This window comes from Haliotis rufescens, unplaced genomic scaffold (assembly GCF_023055435.1).
Source record: "Haliotis rufescens isolate VD_foot unplaced genomic scaffold, xgHalRufe1.0.p SCAF_20, whole genome shotgun sequence".
NCBI lineage: Eukaryota > Metazoa > Mollusca > Gastropoda > Lepetellida > Haliotidae > Haliotis > Haliotis rufescens.
The window spans coordinates 15,231,989-15,248,786 of record NW_025963891.1 but is presented as its reverse complement, the minus strand read 5'-3'; the positions used below and the strand labels follow the sequence as shown (position 1 = coordinate 15,248,786).

Sequence of the window (16,798 nt, the reverse complement as noted above, 5' to 3'; positions counted from 1 at the left end):
TAGAGTGATGACTTATTCACACTGATCTTTCATGTAACAGTAGTAACTTGTGTCTCTTCTTCAAACCACTGTCTTCATTCCAGGTCATGTTCTACCCTAGAATCCCCACCACTGCCGGGTGCCCCGTCTAATCTTGATCATACACATGCTGATATCTTCCTGCCTGGGAGCCCCATCCAATCGTCATCCTACACAAGGTGATATCTACCTGACTGGGTGCCCCATCCAATCTTCATCCTACACAAGGTGATATCTACCTGACTGGAAGCCCCATCCAATCTTCATCCTACACAAGGTGATATTTACCTGACTGGGTGCCCCGTCTAATCTTGATCATACACATGCTGATATCTACCTGACTGGGAGCCCCATCCAATCTTCATCCTACACAAGGTGATATCTACCTGACTGGGTGCCCCGTCTAATCTTGATCATACACATGCTGATATCTACCTGACTGGGAGCCCCATCCAATCTTCATCCTACACAAGGTGATATCTACCTGACTGGGTGCCCCGTCTAATCTTGATCATACACATGCTGATATCTACCTGACTGGGAGCCCCATCCAATCTTCATCACACACAAGCTGATATCTACCTGACTGGGTGCCCCGTCAAATCTTGTTCATACACATGCTGATATCTACCTGACTGGGAGCCCCATCCAATCTTCATCCTACACAAGGTGATATTTACCTGACTGGGTGTCCCCGTTTTGACGTGGCATGTGCAGCTCTCCTCAAACCTTCTTCATTCACATACAAAACCTGAAGTGTCAAGGCAACACTGTAAATATACTGTAGGGACTGTTAGATGCTATGCATGTAAGCACGACTCCAGACTACTTTTTTAAAAATCGAGTTCAGCTCCTTTATTCTTTCATGTACTGCATAAGGCTAAAAATACCATAAAGTCTCCTACATAATTATACTCACATGTCGCAGAATAGCTTCTTCCCCTACTGACTTCATCAAGCCCTTTACATCCATCTGACCCATTCTCAGAATGTACAACGGGCGATCCTCTGGAAGAAATGAGGCAATCAGTGAGAAAATGGCTTGATTCAGGACCAACTTCTGTAACTTAGACTCTTAATATACTGTAGACCTGGGATAATCAAGTACCGTATTCGACGTAATAAGCGCCCCGCTCTAATAAGTGCCCACGGCGATATTTGCTGATATATTGGCTAGTGAACAAGCCCAATTTGCATCCCTTCAGATTGATCAATGTACAAAGGACTTATTTATTCGCGTATAATAAGCACTCGTGTGTTATATACACCCTCAATTATGGGCAATTAAATTCTGGAAAAATAAATCTGTCGCATATAAACACTTCAGGCTGTCAGCAAAAACAACGAAATTTATCTTTCATCTATGTTTTTTTTCACCAAAATAATATTCTAATAAGAGCCTCCTATGTCTAATTTTGAGAGCGCCCCGGGCGCTTATTACGTCGAATACGGTATATGTTGCCTTGTCCCTACTTTGAGACAGTGTTGATAAAATACCATAGTTCTGATAGGAATTCCATTATGACCATAAAACTTACATTGTTTCAAATAAATTTTCAAGATTATTGACTTGGAGTTAAACAATGTCTCAATGCATATGACAATCTGTTATCTCGCCACAAAGTTTTAAGTGACACGCAGTTGGTGTGTACCTTTATCACAGTAATGCCATCCACCAGGGTAGTATTTCTTGATGACTGGAGGTATTTCGTATGTGTCTAATAGCCTGTCGATATTGTGTAACTTCCTCCATGCTAGCGAGTGCACCAGCATCTCACGGGCTTTCTCCACGTTGAAGTCCCGTGCTCGCAGAAACCTCAGTATATGGGCATCTTTGGGGATCTGGGTGAAGAATGAACCACATGGTTAGGACTATATCAAAATCTATAGAAACAAAATCACATTGTTTGACAACAGTCTATCAGTATTTAATAGATTGTCATTACAGCTCTAACACCAAACATAGACGTGAGTTAAAATACAAATATCGTTAAAAAACCCCGCCTTTTTACATGTTGTATGTTCATTATATTTTCATACACATCAAAACTATACATACATACATAGAGGCATTTAAACTACTTTTAAAGCAACTCATGACTCATGTAGTAAGTGAATGTTGTTCAATGCCACAGTCCAACACATTACACACTGACAGGATCATACAGGTCACACATCACAGGATCATACAGGTCACACATCACAGGATCATACAGGTGACACATCGCAGGATCATACAGGTGACACATCACAGGATCATACAGGTCACACATCACAGGATCATACAGGTCACACATCACAGGATCATACAGGTGACACATCGCAGGATCATACAGGTGACACAGCACAGGATCATACAGGTGACACATCACAGGATCATACAGGTCACACATCACAGGATCATACAGGTGACACATCACACAGGTGACACATCACAGGATCATACAGGTGACACATCACACAGGTAACACATCACAGGATCATACAGGTCACACATCACACAGGTGACACATGAAAGGATCATACTGGCGACACATGACACAGGATCATACAGGTGACACATCACAGGATCATACAGGTGACACATCACACAGGTGACACATCACAGGATCATACAGGTGACACATCACACAGGTGACACATGAAAGGATCATACTGGCGACACATGACACAGGATCATACAGGTCACACATCACAGGATCATACAGGTGACACATCACACAGGTAACACATCACAGGATCATACAGGTGACACATCACACAGGTGACACATCACAGGATCATACAGGTGACACATCACACAGGTAACACATCACAGGATCATACAGGTCACACATCACACAGGTTACACATGAAAGGACCATACTGGCGACACATGACACAGGATCATACAGGTGACACATCACGGGATCATACAGGTGACACATCACACAGGTGACACATCACAGGATCATACAGGTCACACATCACACAGGTAACACATCACAGGATCATACAGGTGACACATCACAGGATCATACAGGTGACACATCACAGGATCATACAGGTGACACATCACACAGGTGACACATCACAGGATCATACAGGTGACACATCACACAGGTGACACATCACAGGATCATACAGGTCACACATCACACAGGTAACACATCACAGGATCATACAGGTGACACATCACAGGATCATACAGGTGACACATCACAGGATCATACAGGTGACACATCACACAGGTGACACATCACAGGATCATACAGGTGACACATCACACAGGTAACACATCACAGGATCATACAGGTCACACATCACAGGATCATACAGGTCACACATCACACAGGTGACACATGAAAGGATCATACTGGCGACACATGACACAGGATCATACAGGTCACACATCACAGGATCATACAGGTGACACATCACACAGGTAACACATCACAGGATCATACAGGTGACACATCACACAGGTGACACATCACAGGATCATACAGGTGACACATCACACAGGTAACACATCACAGGATCATACAGGTCACACATCACACAGGTGACACATGAAAGGACCATACTGGCGACACATGACACAGGATCATACAGGTGACACATCACGGGATCATACAGGTGACACATCACACAGGTGACACATCACAGGATCATACAGGTCACACATCACACAGGTAACACATCACAGGATCATACAGGTGACACATCACAGGATCATACAGGTGACACATCACAGGATCATACAGGTGACACATCACAGGATCATACAGGTGACACATCACACAGGTGACACATCACAGGATCATACAGGTGACACATCACACAGGTAACACATCACAGGATCATACAGGTCACACATGACACAGGATCATACAGGTCACACATCACAGGATCATACAGGTGACACATCACACAGGTAACACATCACAGGATCATACAGGTGACACATCACACAGGTGACACATCACAGGATCATACAGGTGACACATCACACAGGTAACACATCACAGGATCATACAGGTCACACATCACACAGGTTACACATGAAAGGACCATACTGGCGACACATGACACAGGATCATACAGGTGACACATCACGGGATCATACAGGTGACACATCACACAGGTGACACATCACAGGATCATACAGGTCACACATCACACAGGTAACACATCACAGGATCATACAGGTGACACATCACAGGATCATACAGGTGACACATCACAGGATCATACAGGTGACACATCACACAGGTGACACATCACAGGATCATACAGGTGACACATCACACAGGTGACACATCACAGGATCATACAGGTCACACATCACACAGGTAACACATCACAGGATCATACAGGTGACACATCACAGGATCATACAGGTGACACATCACAGGATCATACAGGTGACACATCACACAGGTGACACATCACAGGATCATACAGGTGACACATCACACAGGTAACACATCACAGGATCATACAGGTCACACATCACAGGATCATACAGGTCACACATCACACAGGTGACACATGAAAGGATCATACTGGCGACACATGACACAGGATCATACAGGTCACACATCACAGGATCATACAGGTGACACATCACACAGGTAACACATCACAGGATCATACAGGTGACACATCACACAGGTGACACATCACAGGATCATACAGGTGACACATCACACAGGTAACACATCACAGGATCATACAGGTCACACATCACACAGGTGACACATGAAAGGACCATACTGGCGACACATGACACAGGATCATACAGGTGACACATCACGGGATCATACAGGTGACACATCACACAGGTGACACATCACAGGATCATACAGGTCACACATCACACAGGTAACACATCACAGGATCATACAGGTGACACATCACAGGATCATACAGGTGACACATCACAGGATCATACAGGTGACACATCACAGGATCATACAGGTGACACATCACACAGGTGACACATCACAGGATCATACAGGTGACACATCACACAGGTAACACATCACAGGATCATACAGGTCACACATCACAGGATCATACAGGTCACACATCACACAGGTCACACATGTAAGGATCATACTGGCGACACATGACACAGGATCATACAGGACCAACATAACACAAGTGGCACATGACACAGGATCAAACAGGTGACACATCACAGGATCATACAGGTGACACATCACACAGGTGACACATCACAGGATCATACAGGTGACACATCACATAGGTGACACATCACAGGATCATACAGGTCACACATCACACAGGTGACACATCACAGGATCATACAGGTCACACATCACAGGATCATACAGGTCACACATCACAGGATCATACAGGTCACACATCACAGGATCACACATCACAGGATCATACAGGTAACACATCACACAGGCGACACATCACAGGATCATACAGGTGACACATCACAGGAACATACAGGTTACACATCACAGGATCATACAGGTCACACATCACAGGATCATACAGGTCACACATCACAGGATCATACAGGTCACACATCACATGATCATACAGGTCACACATCACAGGATCATACAGGTCACACATCACAGAATCATACAGGTGACACATCACAGGATCATACAGGTTACACATCACACAGGATCATACAGGTCACAGATCACAGGATCATACAGGTCACACATCACAGAATCATACAGGTGACACATCACAGGATCATACAGGTCACACATCACACAGGTCACAGATCACAGGATCATACAGGTCACAGATCACAGGATCATACAGGTCACACATCACAGGATCATACAGGTCACATATCACACAGGATCACACAGGTCACACATCACACAGGATCATACAGGTCACACATCACAGGATCATACAGGTCACACATCACACAGGTGACACATCACAGGATCATACAGGTCACACATCACACAGGTGACACATCACAGGATCATACAGGTCACACATTACACTTGATCATACAGGTCACACATCATAGGATCATACACGTCACACATCATAGGATCATACACGTCACACATCACAGGATCATACAGGTCATACATCTCAGGATCATACAGGTCACACATCTCAGGATCATACAGGTGACACATTACACAGGATCATACAGGTCACCCATTGCAACTAACTGATCCCAATTTCAGGTGCTATTATGAAAAGTATGAGGTACTTGGAGACCTGTCCTGCTGTGGGGTGAAATAGGGTTTCATGTTGCAGTCAAGGTTATTGCTCTGATACAGCGTCATAAATGGGGATGGCATATCTGTGATCCAATTAATAAAGACTAACGGCATAAGCCTGTACCTTCCCCTTGTGTGTTTTCTGGAGCCACTGTCGGAGTCTGATAAGTTGACTCTCCTCTACTGGTGTTAGAGCGCCCAGGAACCGCTGGATGTAGTCGTCGTCTAGCTTGCCGCGTGGCTCCACCGGGGGCACTCGCACCTCTGTCACTACAACAAGGGGCATATTATCATCATAATCACAGTCCGTGCTAAATACTTTTGGGTCTAATCGATCCAACTTGGCTCTTGGCATAATGTTTGGTACATTTTAGTGTTATTGTATGGACTTTTTTTAGCTGACCTTCCTTGACCGAACAGAAAATGACTAGACTTTGGCCTTGGGACTAGTCGCAAAAGCCACAGACTGTAATCAGTGTGGTACTTCAATACTACATTTCTTCTGGTTATGGGTCCAACACAGGGAGGCTGGATAGCCAGGTCACACGCTGTAACCAACTGTGAGATCTCTTGTGACAAGGTACTGGGGACCTGCCCTGGAATCACCATGGGGGCACCATGAAACTTATCATGAGCTCTTAAACTTCAACTATTGCAAATTTCCCAAGACAAATTCTTCACAGTGAATAACATTTTCATCCATAAGCAATGATAAGGTAGAGAATTTATGGATGTCAACTTCAACTTCTTTACAGAGTATATACATACTCCTTCATCAGGTGAATAAATCCTATGAGGCAGAGAACATATATATGTACCTGTAAAAACAACAAAAGTTATAAGATAACAAAGGTGGAAACGTAACATGGGGAGCCAATAGATAATTGGCGCTGTAGATAATTAGCAATGGACAAAGAGAAGCCAACACTTAACACGTAATTAAAGAAGTTGACATTAAATAAATTCTCTTCCTTATGTGTATCACTTCTAACATCATCCTGAGGCAAGGGTGTTAACTGACCATAATAGTCCAGTTTTCACCCTTGCTGAACTAGGCTGGTATAATGGAATTACATGTTGGTTGGACTAACGAGTCTATGCATAGTCAACTCAAATCGAAATCCGGTAAGTAAACTGTTGTGCAGATTTCGGTCGATTGCATGATTTGCAACATGTGCAAAGCATGTGCACCACCAACTCGTTGTCAACAGAACTTTCCAAGTCTTTTCATGTTTTTTATCAAGATGCTCACGTGATTTGATGCCCTTCGCGATGTAAAACCCATTTCATCACAATATAAATCTTGATTATCGATCAGATCGTCTTGACTGGGCGCCACCATTTTGTTTGAAACAAATGCAAGTGATACGTGAGGTGGAATCTGATTGATCCATAGGAGAGGCTTATATAAAAGAATAACTCGTAATAACCACTGGTGGTGCTACAATTGAGCCCAGGAATTCCAGCCTAGTTCAGCAAGGGTGGAAACTTGACTTTTAAAGTCAGTTAACTCCATTGCCTCTGGAAGATGCACGTCTAAATGCCTTTCGGAGACTTGATTTTCACCCATATTTACATACTTCACTACATATTCTATATATGTTTATGACTACAGATTATTTCCTGCCATGAACACGTTACCTTCTGAGTCGGGGGATGAAATGCTGCCTCTGTGTATGGTGGCAGCAGTGGCCCCCAGGATGAGGCTGGCCTGGCTGTGTTGGCTGTGCTGGCTGCTGACGCTGTCGGAGCGACTCCGTAAGCCACTGTCCTGAGATGGGGCATCCTCCACTGTGGCTGCCTTCAGCTTGGGGTCGTTCCAAGGGGGAATGTGGGTGATGCCCTGAGACAACAGCTCGTTGATGTAATACTCAATCACCTCCTTACCCTGGGGACAACAGTTAGAAACATTGTAAATGTGTTATGTATTTACACAATCATTAGACATGTTAGAATCAATCTTCTCAAAGATATTTCAATTGTTTCCAACACGGTTACATTTTTACACAAGCATTAGACATGTTAGAATCAGTATTCTCAAAGATATTTCAATTGTTTACAACACGGTTGCATTTTTACACAAGCATTAGACATGCTAGAAACAATATTCTCAAAGAAATTTCAATTGTTCCAATACAGTCACTATTGACTGACACAGGTTAGTTTCTATTGCTGTCACAGTGAATGTATGTCCAGCCAAAACTGAAATACACCATTGATTGGGATTGGCAGAGTTCATTCTTTGCTGAGTCACTGCATCATTGGCGCATTCAATTTTCAAATCGTGCCCATGATGGCGCACTGTGTTTGAATTATTTTCAATTTAATAAAACAAATAAAGTATCCCGATACCAAAACAATGCAAGTCTTTTTATTGTAACCTCGCTAAAACTCCATATCATGCACTCACAAATACTGCATAACAGTATACATGGTTATAGTGATCCCTATGTGGCTTGTTTAAAGCTGTATCAGGGTCTTGTTCTCTGCACACTGTTAAGCATTAATAATATACAATGCGATGCCTAAGAAAAGCTGTCAGTTAACTGCATTTTATACCGAGCTCGATCCTTGGTCCCTATTGCCAGTAGTAGAAAATCTTATTTCAAGATGTATATTTTCAATACAGGCTGTATGTTTTATACAACAGTAACCATGGTAACTGACTGGCCACATATTTCAACATTTGCAATATGACCTAAGCAGTGTGAAGTATGTTATATCACTAATGTAACAGTCAGTGACTGTTGTTAAGGCAGAATGAAGAAGGTTATATCACAAATGTTACAGTCAGTGACTGTTGTTAAGGCAGAATGAAGAAGGTTATATGACCAATGTAACAGTCAGTGACTGTTGTTAAGGCAGAATGAAGAAGGTTATATCACCAATGTAACAGTCAGTGACTGTTGTTAAGGCAGAATGAAGAAGGTTATATCACCAATGTAACAGTCAGTGACTGTTGTTAAGGCAGAATGAAGAAGGTTATATCACTAATGTAACAGTAAGTGACTGTTGTTCAGGCAGAATGAAGAAGGTTATATCACCAATGTAACAGTCAGTGGCTGTTGTTCAGGCAGAATGAAGAAGGTTATATCACCAATGTAACAGTCAGTGACTGTTGTTAAGGCAGAATGAAGAAGGTTATATCACAAATGTAACAGTCAGTGACTGTTGTTAAGGCAGAATGAAGAAGGTTATATCACTAATGTAACAGTCAGTGACTGTTGTAAGGCAGAATGAAGAAGGTTATATCACAAATGCATGTCATTTATGAGACTTAACAGGGTGGTGTTATTGATTGTCTAGGAGACAAATAAGCCATTACGCCAGCTGTCCAACCTTCAACACAAACTTCGTGATGCATTGACATAATTAGGGTTACACACTGCACACAGATATCAATGTTCATCCCCACTCTACAATGTAGACAACATGACATACACACTGCACACAGATATCAATGTTCATCCCCACTCTACCATGTAGAAAACATGACCTACACACAGATATCAATGCTTATAATCCCCACTCTACCATGTAGACAACATGACCTACACACTGCACACAGATATCAATGTTCATCCCCACTCTACCATGTAGACAACATGACATACACACTGCACACAGATATCAATGTTCATCCCCACTCTACCATGTAGACAACATGACATACAGACTACACACAGATATCAATGTTCATCCCCACTCTACCATGTAGACAACATGACCTACACACTGCACACAGATATCAATGTTCATCCCCACTCTACCATGTAGACAACATGACCTACAGACTACACACAGATATCAATGTTCATCCCCACTCTACCATGTAGACAACATGACCTACACACTGCACACAGATATCAATGTTCATCCCCACTCTACCATGTAGGAAACATGACCTACACACTGCACACAGATATCAATGTTCATCCCCACTCTACCATGTAGACAACATGACCTACAGACTACACACAGATATCAATGTTCATCCCCACTCTACCATGTAGACAACATGACCTACACACTGCACACAGATATCAATGTTCATCCCCACTCTACCATGTAGACAACATGACCTACAGACTACACACAGATATCAATGTTCATCCCCACTCTACCATGAAGACAACATGACCTACACACTGCACACAGATATCAATGTTCATCCCCACTCTACCATGTAGGAAACATGACCTACACACTGCACACAGATATCAATGTTCATCCCCACTCTACCATGTAGACAACATGACCTACAGACTACACACAGATATCAATGTTCATCCCCACTCTACCATGTAGGAAACATGACCTACACACTGCACACAGATATCAATGTTCATCCCCACTCTACCATGTAGACAACATGACCTACAGACTACACACAGATATCAATGTTCATCCCCACTATACCATGTAGACAACATGACCTACACACTGCACACAGATATCAATGCTAATCCCCACTCTACCATGTAGAAAACATGACCTACACACAGATATCAATGCTTATAATCCCCACTCTACCATGTAGACAATATGACCTACACACTGCACACAGATATCAATGTTCATCCCCACTCTACCATGTAGACAACATGACATACACACTGCACACAGATATCAATGTTCATCCCCACTCTACCATGTAGACAACATGACCTACAGACTGCACACAGATATCAATGTTCATCCCCACTCTACCATGTAGACAACATGACCTACACACTGCACACAGATATCAATGTTCATCCCCACTCTACCATGTAGGAAACATGACCTACACACTGCACACAGATATCAATGTTCATCCCCACTCTACCATGTAGACAACATGACCTACAGACTACACACAGATATCAATGTTCATCCCCACTCTACCATGTAGGAAACATGACCTACACACTGCACACAGATATCAATGTTCATCCCCACTCTACCATGTAGACAACATGACCTACAGACTACACACAGATATCAATGTTCATCCCCACTCTACCATGTAGACAACATGACCTACACACTGCACACAGATATCAATGTTCATCCCCACTCTACCATGTAGACAACATGACATACACACTGCACACAGATATCAATGTTCATCCCCACTCTACCATGTAGACAACATGACATACACACTGCACACAGATATCAATGTTCATCCCCACTCTACCATGTAGACAACATGACCTACAGACTACACACAGATATCAATGTTCATCCCCACTCTACCATGTAGACAACATGACCTACACACTACACACAGATATCAATGCTAATCCCCACTCTACCATGTAGGAAACATGACCTACACACTGCACACAGATATCAATGTTCATCCCCACTCTACAATGTAGACAACATGACATACACACTGCACACAGATATCAATGCTAATCCCCACTCTACCATGTAGGAAACATGACCTACACACAGATATCAATGCTTATAATCCCCACTCTACCATGTAGACAACATCACCTACACACTACACACAGATATCAATGTTCATCCCCACTCTATGTAGACAACATGACCTACACACAGATATCAATGTTCATCCCCACTCTATGTAGACAGCATGACCTACACACAGATATCAATGTTCATCCCCACTCTACAATGGAGACAACATGGCCAAAACACTGCACACAGATATCAATGCTAATCCCCACTCTACCATGTAGACAACATGGCCTATACACTGCACACAGATATCAATGCTAATCCCCACTCTACCATGTAGACAACATGACCTACACACAGATATCAATGTTCATCCCCATTCTACAATGGAGACAACATGGCCAAAACACTGCACACAGATATCAATGCTAATCCCCACTCTACCATGTAGACAACATGGCCTATACACTGCACACAGATATCAATGCTAATCCCCACTCTACCATGTAGACAACATGGCCTATACACTGCACACAGATATCAATGCTAATCCCCACTCTACCATGTAGACAACATGGCCTACACACTGCACACAGATATCAATGCTAATCCCCACTCTACTATGTAGACAACATGGCCGAAACACTGCACACAGATATCAATGCTAATCCCCACTCTACCATGTAGACAACATGGCCTATACACTGCACACAGATATCAATGCTAATCCCACTCTACTATGTAGACAACATGACCTACACACTGCACACAGATATCAATGCTAATCCCCACTCTACCATGTAGACAACATGGCCTATACACTGCACACAGATATCAATGCTAATCCCCACTCTACTATGTAGACAACATGGCCGAAACACTGCACACAGATATCAATGCTAATCCCCACTCTACCATGTAGACAACATGGCCTATACACTGCACACAGATATCAATGCTAATCCCACTCTACTATGTAGACAACATGACCTACACACTGCACACAGATATCAATGTTCATTCCCACTCTACCATGTAGACATGTAGTGACTGATCATATAATCAGTCAATCGATCAGGAGGGCGTCAGCGATTTCATTAGGCTTGGTTTTACTGTCAAAATCCTGGCACAGACGGGCCAGCTGTTCATGAAATAACTAAGTCAATATGTCGACTTTGCAATGCAGGGATAAAACATAGCGGCAACTCTTAACTTAAAAAAACGTTTAGACAAGATCCACCCTACAACTACGAACCCTACAAAATCTGCAACACAAGCTAGGATTTCTACTTTGTCTTGTCGTCAGCTTGCTGTTGTTTTTAAGAGGTGCCTTGTGGCGATGGATGTCTTGAAAACGTAGCAGAAAATGCTGAATCTCCCAGATCAAGAGTTGATAAAAGATGTTGAGACGAGATGGACATGCTGTCTCGTCTTCTTGAGTGAGTGAGTCGGATTTAATGCCGCTTTCAACAGTATTCCAGTTATATCATGGCATGTCAGCTTAATGTGGGAGGAAAGCCCGAAGTCATGCAGGTCTCAGACGTTTACCACTTTGGTATGGTGCGGACAAACCTAGAAATATAATCGGGCCAAACTGGGATTCGAACCCAAAATCGTGGATCTCAGACGACTAGGCCACCCGTGCACCCTCGTCTTCTTGAGAAGACAGCTGCAATACATGCAGTTTTTACCAATCTGTCAAGGGAGTATAGGAATGTCATCATGTCAACCGACAATCAGCTGCTTGCCAACGATCTTGTCAGTGTCCTTGTACACTTGAACAAAGCTTCAACAATAATCTGTGAACAGTTAGTCAGGATTATAACTTTTTGACCATCCTTCATACTACAATATTCAAAGGATGTCAAGGCAGAATCTAATAAGCTCTAGGACATACAGTTACGTCATGACCACACATTCATTGTCATGTGTCTCCAAGCTTCAAGTCCCCGAATAACATTGATTCTCATGCTTTAACCCTGACACACAAATGTGGCAAACAGCACTGATGAGCTTTTCAGTCACGAAAAGACATGGAATCAATATCGTGTGTACATAGACTTAATGACTGACAGTCAGCTCATAAATGAACGTGGTTCATGTAAGTTTATGATCCTTGGCATTGTTAGGCCAGACATGATATTGTTTTCAGAGATTAGTCACTTGTCAGTCTGGGAAAAGTCATACATGTTTTGTTCTTAAATGGTGTGTTCATTTGACAGTATGCTTACATAAAACCTCTAATACCAACAAGTTTGCATCAAGACCTTTTTTAAAATAGAACAAGTACCCCTTTAATAATCTGATAACAGTCAGCAACTTTCACACTTGTCCAAAAATCTAAACTCAGGGAGGCAAATTGTGAAAATATTGTTCCAAATTGGATGTGTTGTTCATATTTTTATAAATTCTGAGGAAGTGGGAAATATCATAATTCAAATTACCAGATTACAAATATTTACTGACATTTCCTGCAGACTTGAGGCCATATATCAGCCTCTGCAAAGTACCTTGCAGCCGGAATCCTGAGTCTATAAATAATATAAAAAACTAAGAAAAATATTATGCTTACAGACAGGTTTGGTCTAGCAGACTCAATTTTTTGGAACATACTCTGATAAACAAACAAATTCTCTCAAAGATTTAATTTCCCCCATTGCAATTTCCCCAAGTCCTTCCTGACGCACCATGTTCTAACTGTTGCTGGCACCTGCTTCACTGCATGATGGACACACATCACTGAAAAACTGCCCAATATAAGATTGGCCAAACCTTTTCCATGAGTAACTGAAGCAATGGCTGCAGCACTTGCTAGATCCCTCAGTCAACCTCTGAGCTATATCAAAACAGAGCTGGGCTGTGATTATGAGCTCAGTGACCCTGTAGGGACTTGAATCCGTCACCAGTATGTGGAAACATTCCAACCAGAACATGCTGAGGCTGATTATATTAATGTCATCAAAGTTCAAAATTAAGCAAGAAAATCATGTTCTTTTTTATAACCCCAATGTTAAAACCTGAAGATTTAGGAGGTCCCGAGATTCATATCATACTGAAGTATACCTAAGGGTCCCCCCTCAATATCAAACACTGTATCATGCATATATTTGTCGGATGTGTTCCATCACTCACGATCCCAGTAAGAAGTCTCCAGTACATCCTGCTGGTGGAAACAGCCTAATTAGGGGCAGGTGCTGACAAAGTGTCACCCGGTGAACTGAGTTTCAAGAATGTCGACATTTAATCATGCAATGACAAACATAACTTGTATCTAACAGCCTCATGTAGACACTGCTGATTCAATTAAATCTGCACTATCAAAAATAATGAGTGTAAGATCTACTTGTGCATAACGCACTAGGATTCTTAATAAGCAAATAGTCATTAAATCTGTCTAGGAGTCTGGTATTAAAATTAGATGAGTCACTCAATCAGAATAAGATGTAAATTGACTCTTCACGTGTGAAGTCTGAAGTCACTTGTAATTATAATAGCAATTTTAAAACCAAGTACTAATATCCCTCGCTTCAGTTGAATAAGTAATTAAATATATTAAGCCAAACAAGCACAGACAGCGAAATCGAACATTTACACAAAATTAACACTATTGGATATACTGGTTATAACAAAACATTAATTGTTGTTCGGCCATCATAATTGATTTATAATGAGCATATGATCAATAGCTTATTAGGGTTGAAAATCAATCCAGCTGAACCTGTGGCTGTGCCCCAGAAGCTCCAGTGATGCAGGTGTTTGGCTCTGAGCCAGGGCACAAACCATCAACACATCTGCTGACACCTGCAACACTACAAAGTTTGTATGAAGTGGACCATGTCTTGTTTATGTTGCTGCAGTTTATGTTGCCTTGGGTGACTGTGCAACTATTATCATAACCACATATAATACTCATGTTATGTCTTGCATTGACGTCACCAGTGAGTACTTCTGCACTAGACATTGTGGATACGGTTATAGCTAATAATAATAATAATAATAATAATAATAATAATAATAATAATTAAAGCTGCAAGCAGCAATGGCGGGCTCCAAGTAACACTGTGCCCAAACGTCCATGTTCGAATCCTCAAAGGGTTTCCTTGAACCAAATCAGTCAAATGTAGTCACCACTTGCAGGGTATTGTCGCAAGGAAATTGGCGTGTGCCAGGGTGTCCACGTCTGTTCTAAAACCATTTCCGACCTCGAACATGTTCGAATCCATAAAGGGTTTGCTTGTACCAACTCTGTCAAAAGATGTCACCGGAAATCGCCGCTACGAAATTGATCAAATATTACCACCAAGCGGTGTTATTTTTAGCATACAACTAAAAACAATAAATGAGATGCATATGGCACACTAACTTCATGTAAACTTGCAATAGTTTCTGTAGAGAACCTTACAAGATATGATCTTTAAAACAAAATTTCGTTGAAAAAAATGATCAAAATCAAAATTCAATACGGCCGTAACTAAACATGAATTCCAAAATCGTCTATTTAAGTTTGATGTGTTATGCATGGAGACGATTATCAGAAAGTTTGAAAGCATTTCATGCAGTGGACTCGGAGTTGTTTGCGTTTAAAGACAGGTACCCAAAAAACACTGTTGAAACCTTGAATCAAAAATGGCTGCCAAACCACGTGACCAATGACCAAAGTCGAAGAACAAAAAATGAGGTACATATAGCACACTAACTTCATGTAAAACTATCAATAGTTTCTGTGGAGAACTTTACAAGATATGATATTTATAGTAAAATTTCGATGACAAAAAATGATCAAAATCAAAATCCAATCTGGCCGCAACTATAAAAGATATCCAAAATCGGCTATTAACATTTACTGTGTTATGTGTGGAGACCATTCTCAGAAAGTTTGAAAGCATTTCATGCAGTGGACTCAAAGTTGTTTGCATTTGAAGACAGGTACCCAAAAAACACTGTGAAAACCTTGAATCCAATATGGCTGCCAAACCACGTGACCAATGACCAAAGTCAAAGAACAAAACATGTCAAGCAGCTCAAGCAGCAGATGCATGCAAGGTTTCAAAGTAATCGGATAAGCGGTTGCGGAGCAATAGGGTGGAATACATCTTCAAAATATTGTGTTCTTTTAATTATCTGCCCTTGGCCTTTGGGCCTAC

The 16,798-nt window shown here is 41.9% G+C and overlaps 1 protein-coding gene across 2 annotated transcripts in view; it reads right to left on the bottom strand.

Annotated features, from left to right (window-relative positions):
* LOC124132310 (SEC14-like protein 1) overlaps nucleotides 1-16,798 on the bottom strand; it is a 59,125-nt gene that overhangs the window by 17,875 nt on the left and 24,452 nt on the right. For both annotated transcript variants that reach the window (XM_048400879.1, XM_048400880.1), the window contains exons 5-9: nucleotides 7,881-8,127; nucleotides 6,364-6,509; nucleotides 1,671-1,860; nucleotides 938-1,026; nucleotides 699-769 (exon numbers count right to left, since the gene is read on the bottom strand). In XM_048400879.1, coding sequence (XP_048256836.1) covers nucleotides 699-769; nucleotides 938-1,026; nucleotides 1,671-1,860; nucleotides 6,364-6,509; nucleotides 7,881-8,127 — 743 coding nt within the window. The remainder of the gene's footprint in view (nucleotides 1-698; nucleotides 770-937; nucleotides 1,027-1,670; nucleotides 1,861-6,363; nucleotides 6,510-7,880; nucleotides 8,128-16,798) is intronic.